The 23,202-nt window shown below is 31.7% G+C and overlaps 1 protein-coding gene across 7 annotated transcripts; it reads left to right on the top strand.

Annotated features, from left to right (window-relative positions):
• On the top strand, nt 11,874-21,942 carry LOC109358727 (stomatal closure-related actin-binding protein 3-like). 7 transcript variants are annotated; one of them, XM_019603144.1, is made up of 14 exons: nt 11,998-12,107; nt 12,143-12,175; nt 13,911-14,211; nt 14,528-14,656; nt 14,906-14,998; nt 15,537-15,677; nt 16,207-16,275; nt 16,931-17,014; nt 18,073-18,253; nt 19,427-19,540; nt 19,698-19,756; nt 20,405-20,539; nt 20,731-20,880; nt 21,663-21,942. In XM_019603144.1, the coding sequence occupies exons 3-14, from the start codon at nt 13,927-13,929 to the stop codon at nt 21,693-21,695; spliced, it is 1,473 nt and encodes a 490-aa protein (XP_019458689.1). In that variant the 5' UTR covers nt 11,998-12,107; nt 12,143-12,175; nt 13,911-13,926; the 3' UTR covers nt 21,696-21,942. The 7 variants fall into 7 exon arrangements, with proteins under 7 accessions (XP_019458695.1, XP_019458689.1, XP_019458694.1 ...); XM_019603149.1 differs by adding an exon at nt 12,390-12,414 and having other exon boundaries at nt 11,999-12,175; XM_019603145.1 differs by adding an exon at nt 12,390-12,414 and having other exon boundaries at nt 11,999-12,223.

Below are 23,202 nucleotides of genomic sequence, written 5' to 3'. Positions count from 1 at the left end.
CATGTCATGCATATCATATAGATTTTAATTCTTTAGGTTGAATATTCATATTATCATGCATTTCGCATATGTTTCATATCTCATCTTTTATGTGCTTTGTTCTATGTGTTGTCTGTTTGCTCTTTAAATGAAAAATATGCATGAATAATGACTGTTGATCTGTGACTCTCATTGAAGAAAAAAATTGTTGATAGAATAATAACATGAAAGACATTATATTTGACAATTGTGAATAAAATTTGGTTAAATAAAGGTCTTTGTTTCATAACTTCTGTTGAATGTATCAAATGTGAGAAACTTGGGTCAAACACAATAATGGTTCTGATTTGAATTGACAATTGCATAAAACTTTTTTTTCCTTTCATGAGTGCATAATTTTCTATGATTTTACATTCTAGAACTTGATTTGTGACCGTTTCAAGATTGAAGTCTGTCTGTATGCATTAAAATGATATAGGCAATTAGGACTTTTTCTTTTGACATTCAACCACTTGCTATAAACATCGAAAACTCATTACTTGCCCATTTTTTAGCCTAAACTTTAATGATTTCTCATAGTTATTCAAATGAGGGTTTAAGGTAATTTATGATGTTTGGTTGAAGCAATGAGAAAGGTAAAAATGTCATATTTGATGAAAGAATCCATAAAAAGGTGAAGAAGAAAATAAATAAATAAATTCCATCCCTTTACTTTTAGAAAATCTCAACAACAAAAAAGAAAAAAAAAGAAGAAATACAAAGTATACTAGAAGAGAAGGGATTGTGAAAAAGTGTGTTGTAAGGAGAAAGGTTGATTGAAAAAAGAGCATATGATAAAGTCAGGCCTATTAAGAGAACCTTAATGCTTCAATCAGATGTCTAAAAAGTTTAAGTATTTTGGGAAACATTTGTAAGCCTTTTTAATTATCATTTCTTTGACTATCACACCTTAAATCATTCACCTTGACCCCATTACAACCAATTAAAGATATCTTGATTTTTGCATGCACTAAAATACACTTAGTGGCGATTTGGTCTATAATCAAACTTATGGTAATTTACTTTCATGAAAATTTCTGAGCGAAACATTATGATATTTAAACACGTGAAAGTGATGAGAGAAAAGTGATCATAATTCATGTAGTTGTTATGACTCAAAGACTTAGCTTGAATTAAATTTTTTATGATTGTCTTGTCTTGATGTCTTGATTGTTTCAAAACTAACATGAGATTGCTTGTTATTTTGGGTCATGATTTCTATATCATCATTCATACATGATTGTGAAAGTTAAACATAATACTTGCTTGAAGACAAGCAAGAGATAAACTTGAGGGGATTTGATGAGTGTAAAATTATGCTACATTTGCATTGCATTTAACTTGAATTTTAGGACATAATTAGGACTTTAGGATTGCTTTTAGCTTTTATTTCTCTTTGTTAGGGTTGAGCAAATGTTTTTTGTTATGTTGTGCAGTTTGGATGGATTAAAGCCAAAAAGATTAGAGATTGAATGCAAGAAGATGAAATTCAGTATTAGGTTATGCGAAGACCAATTGAAGGGGCAAATGAAGTTATAGATATAATATTATATTCCTATTTTTTAGATTTGTTTTTTTGGCTTAGCCCAATATTTTGTAATTAGAATAAATAAGAGTTCTCCCTCAAGGATGAAAAGACTTTACAACTTTACACTTTACATTACAATTCTCTAATTTAGAATTTGGGATTCTCTTCTACATGAGTGAGTAATTCTCTTTATTTCTAGGATTGGGGCCATGCCCTTTTACATTCAATAAATATTTATTCTTACTTCTATTTCATTGAGTGGTTTTATTTGTGTGAGTTGTCTGGCCAACAAATTACACCTCTTAGATACATTGGGGAAGGACCGAAAGGTGAACCCAACTATCTGATCATTCAGTTATTCAAACTTGAATCCTAATTCACGAGAGTAGTATTAGGATTCTCGAGGGTTTCTGGAATTCACCTTGCGTTACTATGAAGCGATTGGATAGAAAGATCCAAGTAAAGGATTTGATTGATAACCATACCACGAGAGGAGGTGCGACTTTAATTGAGTACACGTGTCGGAGCTCGAGAGAGGATGACACATATCAGAGAGTAATTCACCCTCACAACTTAAAGTTCATGAAAATGAGCAAAACAGTGATTTGCGAGTGTAAATGTGATAACCCTTATCCCGGGAACTATTCCTAAATTAGATTTAATCATTTTTAATATTTTCATAATTATTATTGTCAATTGCTCAATTGTTCTAAATTCACTTTTATTTCCTTATTTGAGTTAAGTATAAATTAATTGCTATAATTAAAGCAACTTTCCAATCCTCGTGAGATTGATATTTTATTACTTGCCGACATAATTGTGCATTTGCGATTTGCCCTATCAATAACACCAAGAATTTTAACGTGGAAAAACATCTTCAATGTGAGAAGGAAACAACCACATGACCTAGTCCAGAAAATATCTCCATTATAGAAAGTATGATTAAAATATTTGACTCTTTCTTACAAAGAGGATAACACTCAATCTTATCCAAAAAGGATATAAATACAACTCTCTAGTATCTCACTAGGAATACAAATCTCACACTTTGTGGATATAAACTCTCTCACTTTCTTTGTTGTTCTTTATCACTTGCTTGTTTGTATCTCTCCCTCACAAGTCCCATATATATAGTGAATGGGAGGAAAGTTCTATCATAAAGACATAGTGGATGATTAATTATTGTCATACTTTTCAAGACACTTTGAAAATTGATACTCTAACTTTCTAAGTTAGACTTCATAATTCTCAAGAGTCAATGAATAATTCCAAGACTTTGGAATAGCCATCATTGAATGTATTCAATGGTTCATCTACCAAGATTCATTAGTCTTACTTCCACATCAATTATGAAGGATTCCCAACAAAGACTAAATATTGACATCATATATAGTGAACAAATTGAAATAAGCCAAACTATAACAAAATAATAAATCATACTAATATTACTACTTATTCAATTGATCGGCCATTTTGAACATGTGTATTAAATTTAGTTTCTTGGGAAGCTCTAAAAGCGAAAGTTAGTGCCATTAGTTGCAACAGGAATTGTTGTGTGATTTTACACACATTTATGCAATACGAAATAAAGTATCTCCTATTATAATGAGATAAATTATATCTTTTAGTTACTAAAGTTAATCTATATATCTTATTTAATTATTTTTTACAAAAATACCGACACAAATCTAACTAGTTAAAATTGACAATAGATTGTTTTTATCAAAATGTTACATAGTAGATCCAACAACTTACCATAATTTTAATTTGTATAACATACAATTTGTTATGGTATATAATGTAAATAAAAATATTTTTCAAATTAATTATTATTTTTAACATTAATATTATTATAATATACAAAAAAAAAACATCTACATCATTGCTTTTACAAATATATATATGTAAAAAAAAATATGGTGTGTTAGATTCTTCTTTTTCTCTCATCACATTTTTCACTTACTCATATGATCTGTTAGTTTTAAAAAATAAATAGATGAGATTGAGTGTATATATATATATATATATATATATAATTAAATAATGTACAACCAATGAAATATAAATGTGTTTGGGAAAAATAATAATTTCTGTTAGTTGTAAACGACCCTAATAATGATTACTATTGTTGATTGTTACCAACCAAATCCTTCCCCACCATAACTAATTTAAAAAAGGTGACATTTTGCAAAAGCATAAGTCAAAAGTGGCTGTTATAATAGCCACCGTATTATCTAATGCTGCCATCATTCCAATGATTCCTTCCTATGTACGCGGCTCTAAATTATTATTAATGACATATGAAAGGATGGTTAGTTTCTAAAAAATATACATGTATCGTTAGGAAGTGCATATATTAAAATGTTGAGTGTAATATCTTTTCATTGTTATTGTAAAAATTTATATATATTCAATATATCATCTATTATTTATTTATATTAATTTTATTTTAAAATTTAATAATAATAAAATATAAATAATATAATGATAATATATAAATGTACATATGTTTTTTTCACTAAATTTTGTACATGTATAGTTAGGAAGTGCATATATGAATATTAAATTGAACTGTATCTATCGTCATCTCTTCCGCTTTTGTAGGTGACTTTGATGCCTAAACGGCTTGTGGGGTATGCCAGAGAGAATTAATATTGAATCTTAAACCATTTTCATACTTCTTCTCCTCTCAAAACTCAACCAAATTATGAATATTATTTATAGTTTCTGTACCAAGAAATATAAATATAGTAGTAATAGCTTCCAAACAGGATATGTCCCCCCTTTTTATGCAGAATATACAAGTGTTTAAAGATTCTAAGTTAGAGTAAAATATTTCAATCTCTTTTCAGTTGTTTCCTCTTATATTATTTTATAAATTTGTAAAACAATTGTGCAAAACTATTGTTTTTTTTTTAGAAGTGGCGAAACTATATGTTAACTAATATTGTTGAATGTGATAAGATGAAACTCAGTTTATTCTACTATATATCAAAATATTTTAATATAGCACTCTTAATAAATAATATAGCTAATTCACTCAATCTATAGGGCTTTGCTTAAAAACAATGAGAGCTGAAGAATATGGTTTCTTGATAGAAGTTTTCAATATATAATAACTTCCATGCTTTGCTCTTTAATTGTCATTGTGTTTACTTAAAATTTGCACAAATTAATCAAAATTTTATATCTACTTTCTCCTATGTTTGAGTTAATTATACCTATCATCTTTTGTTAGTAAAAAACATATTAGTCACCTTTAAATTTAAATATCATTACATTACACTTATTTATACAAATTTAGGATGATAAATATTGGTCAAACTTAAGTATGAGTAGATTTAAACAATTTATTTTAAATATATAAGTTGTTAAAAATGATAGGATAATATACTCAAATAATAAACAATAAGATAAATATAAATTATAGACCAATTCAACTTAAATGAAATTAACTAAATTCTAAATAAGATAATACTAATATTTCTAACACTTATATCTCTTTTTAAGATAAGTGAGTGAAAGTACATTGATATACCTAAGAAGAGATGAGTATAGCTTTTAAAATAAAAGTGGTATTTCGCAATAGTTTAGCTAAATGGTTAGTGCAATTTATTTTCTTAACTCTTGATTGTGGTCGTGATTATGTAAAATTTAAGCAATTTCCTTTAAAATTCTATTTTTAGGATTCAAATCCTAATAATAAGACTGTAGTTAAAAATTAATTACACCAGTTACAAAATTCATTTTGATTGCAACCAATCAAGGTTATGTTGTCTTCCCTTCAATAAATCATTTTATATGTACGCATGATTGTATCCATCCAATTTTAACACAATAAATGTAGGTAATTCATTGGCAATAAATTCTTACACTAAGAATTCCTCGGAGAAGATAGAAAATATAAAAAAGGTTACATGCTATTGCAATATAGAGTTTATTGATCTTGTTTGTTTTATGTGGCTATTGCATTTTTTCTATTTATACTCTCACACCTTAACATCATTGCTTTCACTACATTAATATCTTGTCACCTACACATTGATGTTATTATTATCTAGTACGCATCAAATTAACAATAGATAAAATAAGAACTTATTTTGCTGACATTAATCTCAATTTTATATTCTCTCTACTATACCTTATTTTTATCTTACGTTGGTCAATAAATAAGTCGTGATTGAATAGCCTATAGTACAAAATATTTTGGTCAATCTCGTGGTCGATGATTAGATTATTTAATACCCATGATCCCTTTTTGACATAACTTCACATTATAGTTATTGCATCTACATTAATTCCACACCTACAACTACAGCCTTTACACACAGTTGGTGCACTTTCACCATCAATAACATGTCACAAAGATTGGAAACTTTCCATTTACGATATAGTAAACCATACAGAATAAATTCTCACTATTAATCCCATAATTTAAGGGCATTAACAAAGTATTAAAAAATTGACAAATCAACAAAGCCCCGTTATAGCCCCGTTATAGCCCCCTGTATGATAGTGACTCCACTCACAAGTTACCCCAAGTTCTTCATCTTTCACATATGTATTATGCAAGTTTCCATGCATAAATCAAGGCCTTTTACCTTGAGATTAGGATAATGCTAATGCAATTTTATTTTTTTTATAAATTAAGTACTCATACTTATAGGGATATGTAGTAATAAAAGTTATTCCACTTCATTTTACATCAATTGAACTGATTTAGGGTAAGGTTGAATGAATTAGAAAAAGAATGATTATCAACAATGAAGCTCAATATAATTAATATATAATTGGATTCTTTTATAGAAATGTGTTGGAGTCCAATATATTTATGGGATCTGAATTTTTTTTGAGAGATGCAAATCTTAGTTTTGTAATTTTTTTATATTGCAAAAAATTATTCTTCAAATATATCGTATGGGATATCCTTGACATAAACAAAATATTTATCTATAAATGTTTGTTTGTTTTATTAAAACAATTAAGTAAAATATATTTTGTGTTTCATTAAAAACTATAACCAAACATCCCCTTTTAATTTCGCAATTGGATAATTTTTATGTTGCCATTATGTTTGGCTAACTTAAAAACCAACACTTTGTCTTTGTCCTTTTCATTTTCATTTTTTGTTTTTTTCCAAACAGTCCAACATTCTCTGCAGTTTGTTTCTAAGTGCACACTACATTATATTATATTATATTATATATATTATAGTATATTGTATTGTATTATATTATATTATATTATATTATATTATTTATCTTATATTATATTATATTGTTGTTCCCAAAATAATAATATTATTATATATATTGTAATAATTTTTTACATTGTTATTGCATCATTCAATATTTATTTTTAATCATTATTAACTTCTTAAAAAAATAATATAAATGAAAGGCAGATAATATAATGACTATGTTTACATTTTTACATTATTTATGCAAAAAATATTACATTCATCATTTATACACAATCAAAACATCTAATTTTTTCACATAACTTCTTAATCTTTTTGAATGAGATGACATTTGGGTAGATATGTGAAAATTTGAGGGATACATTGGGAAAAACACAAGTCAAAAGAATAATTCCCCGCCAAACACCGGTCTCTGCTGTAAAAGAATGTTCACAAAAACAAAATACAAAAAACAGCTACAGCCTACAAGGGAATATTGAATGATTGGCCAAACGCATGCGCGCGTGTGCACGCTCGTCTAGAACTAAAAAATGAAAATAAAACACATCTTACATTCCTACTACATGTAAACGTTTTAGGATTACAATTTTTGTTTAAGAAAAAATAGCACGGATATATTATGATTTAGATTGATTTTGTAATTGTCTAGAAGACAAGTTTGATATATTATTAGTAAACAAGCTATAGTAACATACGGATTTTAAAAGAAATATATAATGTATAAATACACGTATGTGTAGTTTTTTTATTTAATTAATATTTCAATAATATTATTTGACTTTTCCTAAGTATTTGAGTTTTTATTTTATTTTTAGTACGTACAAACAGTTTGATTATAGCGCATACAAGATGTTATTTCATATATTGTTTTTTAATAAATCGGCATGTTCACCTCACCTATAATGTGATTAAGCATGAGCAAAGCAAACCAAACCAGGGTTCACATTTTACAAAAAGTTTAATATTTGTTAGTGTAAAGATGCCTCATTTATTATTAATTTATATTTTTTGTTTGAGAGTCAATAATAATTAACATATAAATGATGGATGATGTGTTAACAGTGTAAAAATGATTACAATATGAGTATATAAATATTTTATAAATATTAGTAGTGACAATCTAATTAATATTCATATATGAATTCTTAATATCTCATGAATTTTTAATACCGTATGTTGTAGCGGAAGACACATGGAGAAATTTAAATAGAGAAAATGACACCGAGAAATTAACATGGTTCGGCAATTTGTCTACGTCCACGGTTGAAGAGCAACAATGATATTATCACTATGATAAAAGAGAATTACAAGTTCACTCAAGTGTTTCATTCACTTCCCAAAACTCAAGTACACCCAATATCAGTCCCTCTCAAGTATATCTTAAACACTAAAATATTCCTCACAATATTAGAACAAGAGAAGAAGAGAGAATATCACTAAAGCTAGAATATTGGTGTGTCTTACAATGGCTTGGAGCATTCCTATTTATAGCCAAAGCCTTGAGGATTGTATGGCCAAAAACAAAGATGCTTCACCACAACCTCTTCTTCTCATTGGCTACAAAAAAAGTTCCACTATAGCCACTCATTTTACTTGGCCACATCATTCTCTTTTTCTTTTATGCCAATATTTAATATCGTACTAGAACAAATAACAAAGGATAACATTTGATTTTATATGAACTTGTCCTCGATTTGGATTATAAGTTGCAACTCACCTGCATTTCCCGAAATTATTAGTAATCATTAGTCAACCATACAAAGGGGAATTTGTTCATGGGCTTTATGCACACCATCCATTACACTATGGATAGGCACTTAGTGGAAGAGATTAATGTTGTTATGTGTGGTGGTAGGCCAGGAGAATTGAACTATATGTTGAGTCTAGGGGTAAGAGTCGGTCTTGGATTGCATGGGTGAATGTTTAAAAAAGCAGCTGACGGTTAAGTCAGTATATATGAAAATATGTAGAGAAAAAGTAAAATGATGCAAGAGTATATATTATGAGAGGACTTCCCTATTATAGAGAGGTTGAGTGAAACATATTTCATAAGAGATGATTTAATTATGAAAAGGCGTCCTTCTTGGTTTGCCCAAATTGACGTGAACTGCTTTATTCGTGTTAGACAACCCTATTACATCTGTGCTTTGATTGGTATTGTGCTTTATCTAAGGTGAGTCATTTTGTCGTCTGCCTAAGCTGTTGTGGGGAATAAAATACTGCATGAGTATTTAAGCTTATGGGTGTCATGCTCAGTGTATTCATTAGTGGTAGCGACTCAGTTGTATGGTGACTATTTATCCCTGAGGTCACGGGTTCGAGTCATGGAAGACTCCCATTTATGGAGAATAAAATACTGTAGGAGATATTTAAGCTTGTAGGTGCACACTCAATGTATTCATGGGTCTGAAATGTCGCATGTCAGAGCTGAAGTGTTACAATAACAGTATATTAGGCATATCCTCATCACATGGGTGAGGGTAACTGATGTGAACCCGAATGAACCTAAGGATGAGTTGAGGAATATAGGTGGGCCCATGACAAGGGCAAGAGCCAAACAAGTGAACAATGCACTTAGCCTACTCATTCAAGACATCAAAGGAACTTCCCTAAGCTCAAACCAAGGGAGTCATCTTTTTCATTACATCACTTTACATGTGGGCCAGCATGGGGCAAATAACCCCCAACCCTTTTAATAGGGCACGACCATGCACTCAAATGGCTAGGACACATTTATGTTGTCCTAAAACATTTTCCATTAGAATTTAATGTGTCTTGTTTGTCTTTAATTTCAGAATAAATGAACTCTATGATTTGCAATCAATATGGTCTTCATTGCACCGTCCAAAATTAAAGCCTAGAGTGGACTCAAGGAGGGTGACCGAATTCAAAATCCAAGGGGGAAGTTGCCGTCCACATTGAAGCCTTTTGCCTTAATTGTGCCGTCCAACTTTAATTCCAACACAAAGAATTAAGTTGCCACCCACAATTAATCCTAGTTGATCCGTGCAATCAAGCATGGAATCATGTGGATTTAATCATGAAGACTTCAACTAAATAAATGGCCACCTTTTCATTCAAAGTGAACCGTGCCCTCTACATGGAATTAAGAGGCTTTAGTCATGAATGCTTCAAACTCATCAATGTGCCGTCCACATTCATTCAAGTGAGTCGTGCCATATACATGGAATCATGAAGACTTCAAGGGAGCCGAATTACCATGAAGACTACCATGAAACCAAGACTTAGCATTAAGGCTTTTCATAGAATTCAAAGTTTTTCATTTATTTGTATTTTGAATTTTTAGGAGTTCCCATAAGGAATTATACTTGGATATTTCGGTTGGAACAATATCACCAACCTTGGATTATGTCCTATAAATGTAAATTCGGATGGGAGAATAAAACAAGTTTTATTTCGTGTGAAAATACAAGGTTTATACCTTTTGTGTGAGAGTGTCTTCTCCTAACTTCTTGGCTGAACCAAGATTACAAATTCTTATCAAGAACCACGTTCTTGTGGCGAATAGCACCCGGCTTATCAACATCTTTGTTGTGGCGCCATCACCCTTCTACCTTAACCATCTTCTTTTATCCTAAACAATTCAATTCGGCCTAAGTTCATCTTCAAAAATAACCCATCAAAACCGTGGGTTCCCTTGCACCAAACAAGATAGATTGTTGTAAAAAGGATCTCCTGAAGAGGTTCTCATCAAGTGGTATTCAGAGCTAAGGTTCTTGCTTGGTGTGTCAAACATTTTCTTCTTGATTGGCCGTGAGTCAATAGCCTATTTCCTACATCCCAAAAACAAAAACCAAAAACAAAAGTGTCAAAAATTTTCTTTCTAGCCGTGAGTCTTCTTATTTCCATTCCAAAAAAACAACAAAAACCAAACACAAAAGTGTCAAAATTATCTCCCAAACCGTGAGTCATTTTATTATTTCCTTACATTCCAAAACAAAAACCCAAAAAGTGTCAAAACAAGTCCAAACCGAAACCAAAAAGTCCCAAAAACAAAGTGTCAAGTGTCAAAACCGAATACCAAACACAAAGTGTCAAAAACAAAGTTTCTAGTGTCCAAACCGAAACCAAAAAGTCCCAAAAACAAAGTGTTAAGTGTCAAAACCGAAAACCAAAAAGTGTCCAAAATTTCATATGAATAAACTAAGTTTGATTTTGAGTAAAATTATAAGGATTCTTCCTTTTTGTGTGAGAGTGTCTTCTCCTAACTTCTTGGCTGAACCAAGATTACAAATTCTTATCAAGAACCACGTTCTTGTGGCGAATAGCACCCGGCTTATCAACATCTTTGTTGTGGCGCCATCACCCTTCTACCTTAACCATCTTCTTTTATCCTAAACATTTCAATTCGGCCTAATTTCATCTTCAAAAATAACCCATCAAAACCGTGGGTTCCCTTGCACCAAACAAGATAGATTGTTGTAAAAAGGATCTCCTGAAGAGGTTCTCATCAGTAACCCACAATGCTTAGATAATATGTTCAACTCTGTCACAATGTTTATGTTTGCGATATGTCACTCCTATAGAAGAGATCTGCGATTTTGCTAAATCATGTTTTACCACTATATTCTCTCAGTTAGGTTGGCCATCTTGACGTGATTGACAACCATAGAGGACAAATCTTATTTGCAAGGTGATGAGTTGATGGGCACTTGACCGGTCTGGATACTAGGTTGGAATTATTCGCTCATTGGAGACAGAAATTCTGCCCAGAAACTAAGACTACATACTTCATCTTATTTTTATAGTCAAATTTAATTAAATATATATTTTATGAAGATTAGTTAAAAATCAATTAACTATTTTGATGTAGTAAAAATATATAAATAATTACAATAATATTATCCATGTAATATATGACAAAATAATTTCAATGTAATACTAAAAATATGGAAATGTATTAAAATTGCTTATATAATATACCAAAAAATTGGTTATATAATATGTAAATGTATTAAAATATAACCATATAAGTTATATTTGAGATAAACATAATTATATTTATAAGTGAGAGGTTATTGGAGGAGGACGGCGCGTGAAGTGCATGATGGTGGCCCCCACAGTAAGGTGGTAATAAGAAAGCCTAACAAAGAGGTGGAGTGGTAAGAATGATGGAAGAAGAAAGAAGGAAACAGAAATTAATTTCAAGTCCTTTGTAAGGGAGACAAACTAGTCAGGTGCAACTCCACAACAACCTTTTCTCTTTTCTTTTCTTTTCTTTTCTTTTTCTTTCTTTCCTTTTTTCACCTTTTTAAAAAGCAACTCTAATGTAATCACCACCCTTTAGATTCTTCTCCTTCTTCTTCTTCTCATTCTTCTTTGTTATTCTCATTTCTTCAACTTCAATCTTGTCTTCTATTTTTCCACAGAATCATCTTACCTGTAACCGGCTTTACCTGTTCCCATATGTTATAATCTCACTCATTGGTTACTTACTCTATTATTGTTATTATCATGTGAGTTTTTCTTTTTTCATTTTGTTAACTCTCTGATTCTCATAGCATTTTCATTTTGGTTGCATGCAATGAAATATTGCAACTCGATCCTGTTTGTTACTGTGACTCACTTCACTTCACCTCTCTGAATTTTATTTTATTTCATTTTTTATAGTTGCTTCTGTAGCTTCAACTGCAGGTGCTGCTAAAAAGTAAGCTTTTTTTTTTGTTTGGAATGGAAAAAAATGGAATGTGAGTTTATAATATTTTGGATGTGTTTATATAAGTTGGTAAATAATGGTGCTTACATTTTTCTTGCATGATCTCAAATTACTAACTCTTGTACTAGATTTATCTATCTCTTTTGTTCCTTTTTAACAGTTTTTTACTTGTGTATCGTAGAAACCTATGTCATTGTCTGCAATTTTTCATTTTTACTATGCAGATCTCAATGGTTTCATGATTTTTTTTATGTTTTTTTCCACTCCCTTCGTATTTTATTTATTTATTTTAGTGGAAACAGCTGCACTAACTTGAAAATTCATGTGATGATGTAGTTTGGTAATTTATATTTTGGTTGACATAGTGATTTGGTGACTGCACTTGATCTCTATTTTATCACTAAAAGTAAGATATAAACGAATTAAATGTTTTGCAATAGAAATCAACTACACACTTGATCTCTCTTGAAATTCCATCACTGCACTAGTACATAATTTTTTTCTCATAATATGATGTGTGCTGAAGGCTTCCATCTCTTTTTTTTTATTATTCTGGTCATGTATGAATAGATTGAGATACTAATGTTTTCGACCACATTTTCCTAAGCAAACTAAAAAAATGGCTGTTTTTGTCTAAACCCAATTTATATGACACTGGCTCTGTTTGGAGTGTACATATTGCTACTACTTCAAGCTCTAATCTTTGGCAATAGCAATTTTTTATCCTTCTCCTAATTCTATTGCTTCAAATCAGTTTTTGGTAATAACACACAGTTGTCCATCCTATTTATGTGGATCTTGGATGGTTTAATGTACAATGCCACTTGTGATTGATAGCCAAATCATAAACAAAAGTTGATGAACTTATGTTTTGATTGTGGTTAAACACATTTAGTTCACGACTTCCCGTGGCACAGGATCAAATGTCTTTGATGCATATCAATGTGTGTTGGCTGAAGTGGAAGGGATTTGGGTCATTTAAGCATGTATGTAGTCCTGGATACGGATTCGTGCAAAAAAACACTCTTGGGATGGGTTCCTGCATATGCGCCCGACTGTGTCCCCGGAGATTAGTCTCAAACCTCTGTGCTGGGAGGATACTCTCGGAAACCAAAAAATGTGGTGGGAGCATCTTAAAGTGCATACATATGCATAACGACTTGAGAGTGAAAATCTAGAGCCTTAGTTATCCAGCTTGGTTCAGCTAAATGGGGACACTTTTACTTATTTATCTTTCCCCGTAAAACAGACCATTTGATTAAGTAGACAGATCCCAGAAGTATCAGCCATCCCTATTTCAACATGTCTTATAGCTATACAAGTATTTTATGTTTTCGCCTTATTCATATTAGTTCATTAAGCTGGGATTGATTGTATTTACTAATGATGAAATAAAGTGTTCTATATTTGAACTTTGTTTTTCTTTTGACTCATTACTGGGATATTCTTATCTGAAGTTCTTATCCGTACGTAATTATTTTTACCAGACAATCCATTTTCACCATGACAAAGATTAGTCCTGAAGTTGAAATCAAGATGCCAATGGAAGCAGTTCCACCAGTTTCTGCTGATGTGAGCTTTATTTCTAGTAGTTTTCCGAAGTACAAACTGGCAGCTGATAATCAAATTCTGGATGAGCCAATGGAGGATAACCAGGGTCCATCCTTGAAGGATGTTATTGAAGAAGAAGCTTCCAATTTGTCAGACCAGCACAAGCGCATCTCAGTTCGTGACCTTGCCAGTAAATTTGACAAGAACTTAACTGCAGCTGCTAAGTTGTCTAATGAGGTTCCTCACATTTATACTTGCTTGTGGTTGACTGTTGATCATTTCTGTTTCCTTAGCATAAAAGACAAGTTTATATTGAACATACCCTGGTAATATCAAATACACATTAGTCTGGCAACAAAAAAAGAAGCAAAAAATCAGGTTCACAGTATGTTCCTTTTCAGGCAATCGTGTCTGCCTTTGTCAAAATAATGTTTGTTACTGACTACGATTCGCCGTTCATCTGTTAATTAATTTTTCGCACTTTGTATTTGTCTTTTTTTATCTCAATTTCTGATGATACCATGAACCATGCTATTTTGTTTGTGGAATTCAGGCAAAGCTAAGAGATGTTGCATCTTTGGAGGGACATGTTCTTTTGAAAAAGCTAAGAGATGCATTAGAATTTTTAAAAGGCCGTTTTGCTGGAAGAAATAAAGAGGACGTTGAGAAAGCTATCTCCATGGTTAGTTATTTTTACTAATCCACAGTTGAATGTGGATGTATTACTCTGTTCAAAGTTTGAAATGACATTTCATTCTCTCACCGACAATTTTTTTATATTTGGGCTCGCTTTTGTGGAGTGTGCTACCAAATCCACCCCTCCGACGTTTCTAAGGAGTAATTCAGAATGCATAATAAATCATTTATTTCCTCTCCTTCAATTCATGTTTATAATGCTGAATGTTCATACTTAACAGTATATTCTTCACAGGTGGAAGCCTTAGCAGTTAAGTTGACTCAAAATGAGGGGGAATTGATTCAAGAGAAGTATGAAGTGAAGAAGCTTGCAAACTTTCTCAAACAGGTCTTCCTTGAAATCTAAAACATGTTGTAAATGGTTATAGAATCACCATCTAAAATTTCTGTTCGTGGTTAAAATTTAATGAAAAAGTTTCTAAATTTTATATGTTAATGCTTCTTTCAAATTACAATGATGCATTTTCATTTTTTCTGAGGACTGTGAAACAATGATTACAGAGTCCATGGACATGTGAGTTCTTTTAGTTTTTTTGCATATACACTATTACAAATTGTATTTCATAAATTGGTTAACACATCAAATGTCATAGAAGGGCACCACTGGTTCTTTCCTTTCCCTGTTTCCATTCATAAAATCACCATTGGTTCCTTGTAGTGCAGGTTTTTCTCTGATTTATATTCTCGTTTAATATTTTCAACGACAGCAATAGTTATTTGCTCGTTCTAGTATTTTGTTTAGAAAATGTTAACCACTGCAATTTTCTTGCTTCTCCAGGGCTTTCTGAATTACTTTCAATTTTCTAGTTCTTCTAATTTCCTTTGTAGTGTTTTTCTTTTAATATGAATTCATCTTTGTTGTGTAGGCTTCTGAAGATGCTAAAAAGTTGGTTAATCAAGAGAAGTCTTTTGCTTGTGCTGAAATTGAAAGTGCTAGGGCAGTGGTGCTGAGAATCGGGGTGGCGCTTGAGGAACAAGAAAAAGCTTCCCAAGATTCTGAACCAAAGGTTCTAACATGCTGTTTGATTGAACAATTTTGTGTGCATATGTGATATTTGTATAACTTTGCATTAACGAATTCATGATCAAACATTACTTTGCATTAAAATAATCTTTTATGTGCGTGAGTCAATCAATGGATGAATTATAAAAAGTAATTGATAAATAATCAAATTTTAGGAAATAAAAGATAGGTTCTCAGTATGGTGAAAAACACTGCTGCCTTATTACATTATCTTAAGAATCCCTTAATTTTAACTATACATGATAAAAATTGTTATGAACTTAAATTTCCTCATTGATCACCTGTAGAAACTTGGCGTAGAAAATATTAAAGTACCATAGATTTGAAACTTATCGGATGGAACTACATGCTTGGGTTTCCTAACTACGTTGTTATAACTTAGACCATTGTATGTGGTTCCTTGCTTGTCATTTTAATAGTGTCTTCATATCATGTGATATCATCCCAATAAATGATACACAATTAGTACTATGTTGAGTATGAAATATACACATGTTGTTCCTCTTTGTCAGGATGTGCATGGACTAGTAGAAGAGGTTCAAGAGGCTAGAAGAATCAAATTGTTGCATCAGCCAAGCAAGGTGCATTGCTTTTTTATTTCTCAATTCTGTTGTAGCCAATAGATTTTGCTTGATAATAAAAATTATACTTGTTGACAACGAGATACGTTCATGTTAGAATATATAAAGATATATCATAATGTTGTTTTTGTATCTTAGAATATTTTAGAGCATCTCAGATGAACTCATGAGTTATTTCCTATTTATCTTCTTTGATTTGTTTACTTATTTAAATAAAGGAATCTATAAATAAGACTTTTGGATTATGTCTATTGTATATTCAAATCACATTATTATCATATCAAATTAATATCACTCATTGTTTACTTATTTTGACTCTATGGATTAAACAATGCCACTATGTTCTGTCTACAAATCCAGACAATATGATTAAAATCATCAGACCGCAAACATGTATGCTTCCACTTTGGTTTTTAAAACATTTCCTATACCTTAAAAATCTGTGAAAAATTTCATACCTATACCTCATATCATTTTGTGGATAATGATACTAATACTCATACCCATACCCATGCAACTTAGACACCCCATAATTTACACCTAATTATTTTTGTGCTATGATTCTAGTTGCATGTAAACAGAGTGTACCACTACTTAATATTCTTCACAGTTGGAACAAGATGGACTTTTTACGAGAATTTTATTATGATTTCAGGTGATGGCCATGGAATATGAACTTCGTGCTCTGAGGGATCAAATTCGAGAAAAATCTATATTTTCGATTAAGCTTCAGAAAGAGGTTTGTTGGTATCTAGTTTTACTTGCTTAATTAACTTTCAAGAAAGTCTATCATCATTTTGACTAGATTTGATGGGGAAGTTTTATATTTTATTGTTATGATAGAATAATAGTAGTTTATTCCTTGTAACTCCTTTTTCCTGATGCACAAAATTATATTTTTAATATGTCAGTGAGGGGCGGCCAAACTGGTAGGATCAAAACCCAAATGTAAGAATGGGGCCAGTTCCTTTCTCCTTATTTTTTTTGGACTGATCAAAGACTCACGTCGGTTGATAATGTGAGGCAAGAGCCATTTATAATAACTTGGGCAATCCTCCTCCTATGAGCTAACTTTTGGGTGGAGTTATGCGGTTAAGCCCAATAACTCTAACATGGCATGGGTTTCTGAAGTATCAAAGTACTACATCGGTTGAAAATATGAGCCATGATCCATTTATAATAACTTGAGCAAGTAATCTTTTAACCGGTTTAACTGTGAACTCGAACTCGGTGTTTGTGTTAGTTGAGTACAGTTTTTTTAGGGTAGTTGCACTCAAATTTTACGGGGGAGGAAAATGGTTAGAGAAAAAGAAATAATTATCACCATACTCTTTACCTGCAAATAGCATAATCCTTGAATGTGATAAATAGTGAACGGGTGGACATTACAAATTTTAGTTATCTGATTTTTCTCTTACTAATCAGTTACATTTTTTTACTGTTCATATATCATATAAGGCAAATGCATAGTCCATTTGTTTTTTTTTCTATTTAAATGAAGACTAGAAATACCATTTCATGATATTTGTGTCAATATCAACATAGTTGTCTGCAGCTTTACCTTTGCGAGCAGAGATGATGTTTCTAGTATTTGGACTTATGACCTCTAGGTACTAAGGCAGGAACCTTACCGCTGCACCAAACTAACCCTGTCAATAACAGACATATAGTTGATCTAAAATGTGTCTCATTTGTCCTCTGTTCTCTTATCTCCCTTTTCCCCATACAGTTGATACTAAGTTGCTAATACTTTGAAATATACTTTTTCTTGCCATAACTTCATTTCCTCCATACCAGCTAACAATGAGTAAGAGAGATGAGGAGAATAAATCTCGTACATACATGTTGGACGGTTCTGAAGCTTTGGGTTCATACCTGCGAGTCCAGCCTAACTCAGATAAAGTGCCACAGATTTCAAAATGTTCATTTCAGTGGTATCGCTTGTCATCTGAAGGAAGCTGGAGGGAAGTTATTTCAGGTATCTCACTTTTCATTGACTGGGTGGTCTTAGTATACTGGTTTTTAATAGTGGCATCTCTAATTGATTCTGCAAAGTATGAATGTATGGTATCCAACCTTTGAATGACATTATTATCCCTGTGATTGTTTCCGCTTAGAGCTATGCTGGAGATGTAAAACCATTCATGTGCCTCTGCCTAATGACTTAAGCTTTTAGGTATGTTTGGGAGTTATTAGGGAAGAGGAAGTAGAGGGATCGAAGGGCGAGGATGGTAGAGGAAGGGAAGGGGAAAGGAAGGCAAATGACTCTGTTGTTTGAGAGTGTGAAATTAGTTAGGAGGAGGCTAAAATAATAATAATGCAAGTTTTTTTTTTTTATTCCTTTAAAAATCTAATTAACAATGAAAAATGTACAAAAGTATAATTATAATATTTTACTAAAGTCATTTAGGTACTTTGTAAAAAACCCAAATTGGGGGAAGCATGAAAATTGGCATGTGGAGGGTTTTAGAGGGCTCTAGAAAACCGCCAAAGCCCTTCCCTCTTTCCCTCAACTCCCAAACAAGGGAGACTCCTTCCAAAGTCATCTCTTCCCTCCCCTCCCCTCCAAAGCAACACTCCCATACAAAGCCTCAGGAGCTTTGATCCCTGGCATGATAAGTATGGCCTTTATGTCAAATATTCAGGAGTTCGTGGATACCACCTCCAATCTTCATTATCAAATTTAAGCCCAATTAAAGTGAACTTCTGCATAGATCACGCTTCAAGCCCAAAAGTGCTGTTGTATCGAGAGTGCATTCGTGAGATGAAATCATTCCCTGGCTTCCACCTATTTAGTGCAATTGTTTTGAATTGATTTGTAGTTTTCACCATGCTTTTGTCGCATGTAGCTCTTGAAAAGGGCGCCCAGTGCACGAGGGGGTTGACGTATGCAGTCTTACCCTCACATGTAGCTCCTAGCCTCCTATTAACTACTAATGCACTTAAAAATAGAATGTAATGATTCCGTTTTGATAATTTCACAGAATGGCTCCAATCTGGAGATAGAATCCTATTTATATTTGTAAAGTTCATATGAATGCTGTCTATGCATCTCATTTAAATTTCTTTATCCTGCTCTTTGAAACAGCTAATTAATCCTCTTGATTATTCTCATGTTTTTTCTTTATGTTGGTTTGCCTTTAACTATTAGGTGCCAGCGGATCAATATATGCTCCAGACCCCTTTGATGTTGGGAGAATCTTACAAGTAGACATTGTCTCTGATGGCAAAAAACTAACACTAACAACTAATTCCATTCAATCTGGTTAGTTTTTGTTATGTACATTATCCTTTGATTTTTCCTAAAATTGTTTCAGTCTGGGCTTGTGTTGTTGAGGTTATCCTATCCCCAACAGTACTTAGTTATGCATTCCCAGAAGTTGAAAAGAAATGCTAACCGCAACCTATGTTGTGTGTACCAGTTTCTGGACTTGGAAACCATGTGGAGGCACTTCTACGAAAATCAAATGCTGATTTTAATGTATGTTATCCACACTCTTTTTGCATTCAGTAAATGTAACTATTCCTGCTCCTGGCAGAAAAAGTATCAGCTGCGATAATTCGATTCAGAAAAAGTAGAAAAATGTCTTTTAATTACAAACAGGAAAAACCTCCATTATTCTGCTTACACTTTCCCTTGAAAATGATCTTTAAAGCATAGAGTTAAGTTCCTTGTGTTAATTTAACATTTTCAGTATTATTACTGTTGCAAACTTGCAACCAAGTTTTGTGTATTGTTTGACCTTGTTCCTCTTCTTCCGGAGGGTGATCAACGCAACCACAAATTACAAAAGAAAATATCATATCAAAGGACAAGTGTTTTATTGATTTTATCATTTTATGTTGATCAGATAAAGACGGATGCCATATTTTTTAGTCATTTTAATTAAATTAAAGAAAGACTTGCATTCCTTGGATCTTTCCAGTCTAAAAGAATGATTTCCTACATGTGTTCAAGTCATTTGATATTTTATTATTCATTTCTATCTAACTATCTATTTTCTCCTCTTCTCGTTCTCGGTTCTCCTCTATGTATGTGTTACCGGCTTATCTGACGAGTTTCTTGTTTCGGATTAGGAACATTTTTGGAGCTATATTTCTTACATAGTATATACTTGCTGTTGTTTAGGTAGTAATTTCTCAGATGAATGGAAAAGATCACTCGTCGCGTTCTGTGCATACATTTAGTGTGGGGAGAATGAGGATAAAACTATGTAGAGGCTGGATTACAAAATCTAGAGAGATTTACTCTCCATCAATGCAGGTATTAGTTGCACTTTATTATGCCAATTTCTCCCATATACAGAATTACACCTTTCTACTCTTCTTTATGGACAAATTCTATGTTTTCATCAAAGTGCACTTTTTATCTGTGTGCTATGCTTTTTAGTTTTACATTTTCAAGTTCTTTATTTGACTTTATCCCTTATACATAACATACTACTTAACTTACAGCTATGTGGAGTTAGAGGTGGCTTCAGTAATGCAGTGAAGGCATTGTTTTGGCAAGCTAGAAAAGGACTCTCATTTGTATTAACCTTTGAATCTGAGAGAGAAAGAAATGCAGCTATTATGGTTGCCAGGAAATATGCTCTTGATTGCAATGTATGCATCTTTCTTTTACTTGACCATCTTCATGATATCCTTGTCTCCTTATTGTTTAAACTTATTATGCATTTGCACCGAGACGTCGGTCTAGTAGTGTAAGAACCCATTGGACTAGATCCCCAAGTATCATACTAAGTCCATTTGTTAGGAGGAACAGTCCACACCCCGATTCTTTACCTATAGAGTAAAGGGATATACTATACCAAAAAATATTATGCATTTGCTTTAAAGAGCTCGATATGGGAGAAATTATTAAATGGTACACTGGTACAGTACCAATGGTCTCAACCACAGATTGGAGATACTCTGTCCCCATTTGTGTCGCAATTGGTGTACCACACCAATTAAAATGCATCATTCAATTAAATAAAAAAAATATATTACTTGCTGTACTTTGATTGAATAGGACAGAGAGGGATAGAGTTTTTGGGGACAAGTGATTTGGGTTCATCTTCATTATTGATTTGGAATAAACTCATTTTATTGTTAATCATTAATGCGTCACCAATTGGGAGAGAGATCATCTTTCTCAAACAGTGTTTCATTCCCCATACTGGATCAATCAGATATTATCACATGAATAAAATAATTTTTTTAAACAAAAAGTAACATTTTGATTGGCCTGAGATACACAATTTGGACATGTGATATCTATCCCACCAATTGTGAGTATTTGATTTGAGACAATTGGTATTGTACCCTGTAATAATTTATCCTTAGTGCATGCTTATTTCTTCATTAGATTTTCATGCAATTCAATGGTTTTGTTTTTGTGACAGGTTGTGCTTGCAGGGCCAGATGATCTAGTTTAGGAGCAAATTTAATTGACTCAGACTGAGTTTCCAACAAAGTATTATAGATTCTTGGTGTCAGTATACATGTGTGCTTGGTTTGTTAAAAGATATGATTGCATCTTTGTAATTGAGTTTCCACTAATTTAGTTGCATTGTTTTAGGCATGTTTTTTTTTATTTGCCTAATCATGTTGTGAAAAACTTGACTTTTATAATTATCATTTCATTTGTTTATTGTGCATTTGTGGCTTAATTTTGCTTATTCCTACTAGTTGTGTTATAATATTCAGAACATGAAAAATATGGTATACACCAAATTTTCTTCATGATTATGTTCTCTTCATGCGTCTGCCTTATTAAGTATTTTTTTCTTTCTTTATGATATTTATGAGAGCAAGTGATGGTTCTTGCGATTCATCAAAAGGGTTTCTTAACCACATTGGAGTTTTGCAAAGTAAGATCAAAAGAGTTTGAGTAAATTAGAAAGACATCTTTATTTACTACAAAGACTTGTATAAAGACATATGAACGTAGAGATAATTAATAAAATATTGATAATATGTTAAAAACTTAATTCTAGTTAAAATTTAATTATGAATGATAATATTAAAAAATATAAATAGAATTATTTCCAAATATAATGTATTATATGTGTTTTCACATAACTTTTTTTTTCATTTTCTTTCTTACCTGGCTTATTCACAACTAATGTAATTATACTCACTCTCCTCTTACTAACTTTCATAGTTTCATATATCAATAATATGCGTATCAATAATATGTTAATAATGTAAGACTTTATTGAATCTTTCAATAGGTCAAAAGTTTGATTTCAATGAAATATATTTATTAAAAATAATAATCATATATCCAAAAGAGATTAATTCATTATTTATACGGTGTTAATTAGTTAAAACAAAATATATTAATAATTTGGTTGAATTTATCAAAATGCATCAACATAAAACCACTAATGGGTGGCAGAGCACGTGCCACTTGTCTGGAACATCAAGGAAAACAATAAATTATTATTTACTTTTCCAAGAAAAATGAAATTTAGTTAGCGTCAAGGACGAGCGTGTAACCGTGTGTTAGAGGCTCATTATGCTGGTCAAACATCCCAAAATTTGAGTTTCTCAAATGTTACTGCATTAATATGAATTTTATATATTATTATTGTATTATTCGTAAATTATATTTAATTATTATTGACTTTTATATCGATCATATAGATATTACATTTTAAGAAAAATTGACAGGAAGAGTTTTCTGGCCATATAATACTTATCAACTCAAATTCGAATTAAGCAGCAGCCCTAGGGTTGTCTGAATACCAAATAGTTTATATTAAAAGGAAAAAAATAGACTAAAAGGAAAAATAGTCATCTTCAACAGTTGAATCTCAAAAATTACATAGGTTTTTACCCAAAAAATGTTACATAGAGGTGTGAACTCAAGCAACATGATGTTACTCTAATACTTTCTCTTTGTAATTTAGTCATATGACCTTGGTATATTATAAATGA

The sequence above is a fragment of the Lupinus angustifolius genome, chromosome LG10 (assembly GCF_001865875.1).
Source record: "Lupinus angustifolius cultivar Tanjil chromosome LG10, LupAngTanjil_v1.0, whole genome shotgun sequence".
Lineage (NCBI taxonomy): Eukaryota > Viridiplantae > Streptophyta > Magnoliopsida > Fabales > Fabaceae > Lupinus > Lupinus angustifolius.
Note: the sequence above shows the minus strand (reverse complement) of the source record. Positions and strands in the feature narration are given on the sequence as shown.

What these genes read in the sequence shown, in the direction of transcription:
- LOC109358727 (XM_019603150.1), top strand. Translation starts at nt 13,927, where the DNA reads ATGACAAAGATTAGTCCTGAAGTTGAAATCAAGATGCCAATGGAAGCA. An exon ending in TGTTGCATCAGCCAAGCAAG is followed by an intron (nt 16,276 to 16,930) that starts GTGCATTGCTTT and finishes TTATGATTTCAG; the next exon opens with GTGATGGCCATGGAATATGA. An exon ending in AATATGCTCTTGATTGCAAT is followed by an intron (nt 20,881 to 21,662) that starts GTATGCATCTTT and finishes TTTTTGTGACAG; the next exon opens with GTTGTGCTTGCAGGGCCAGA.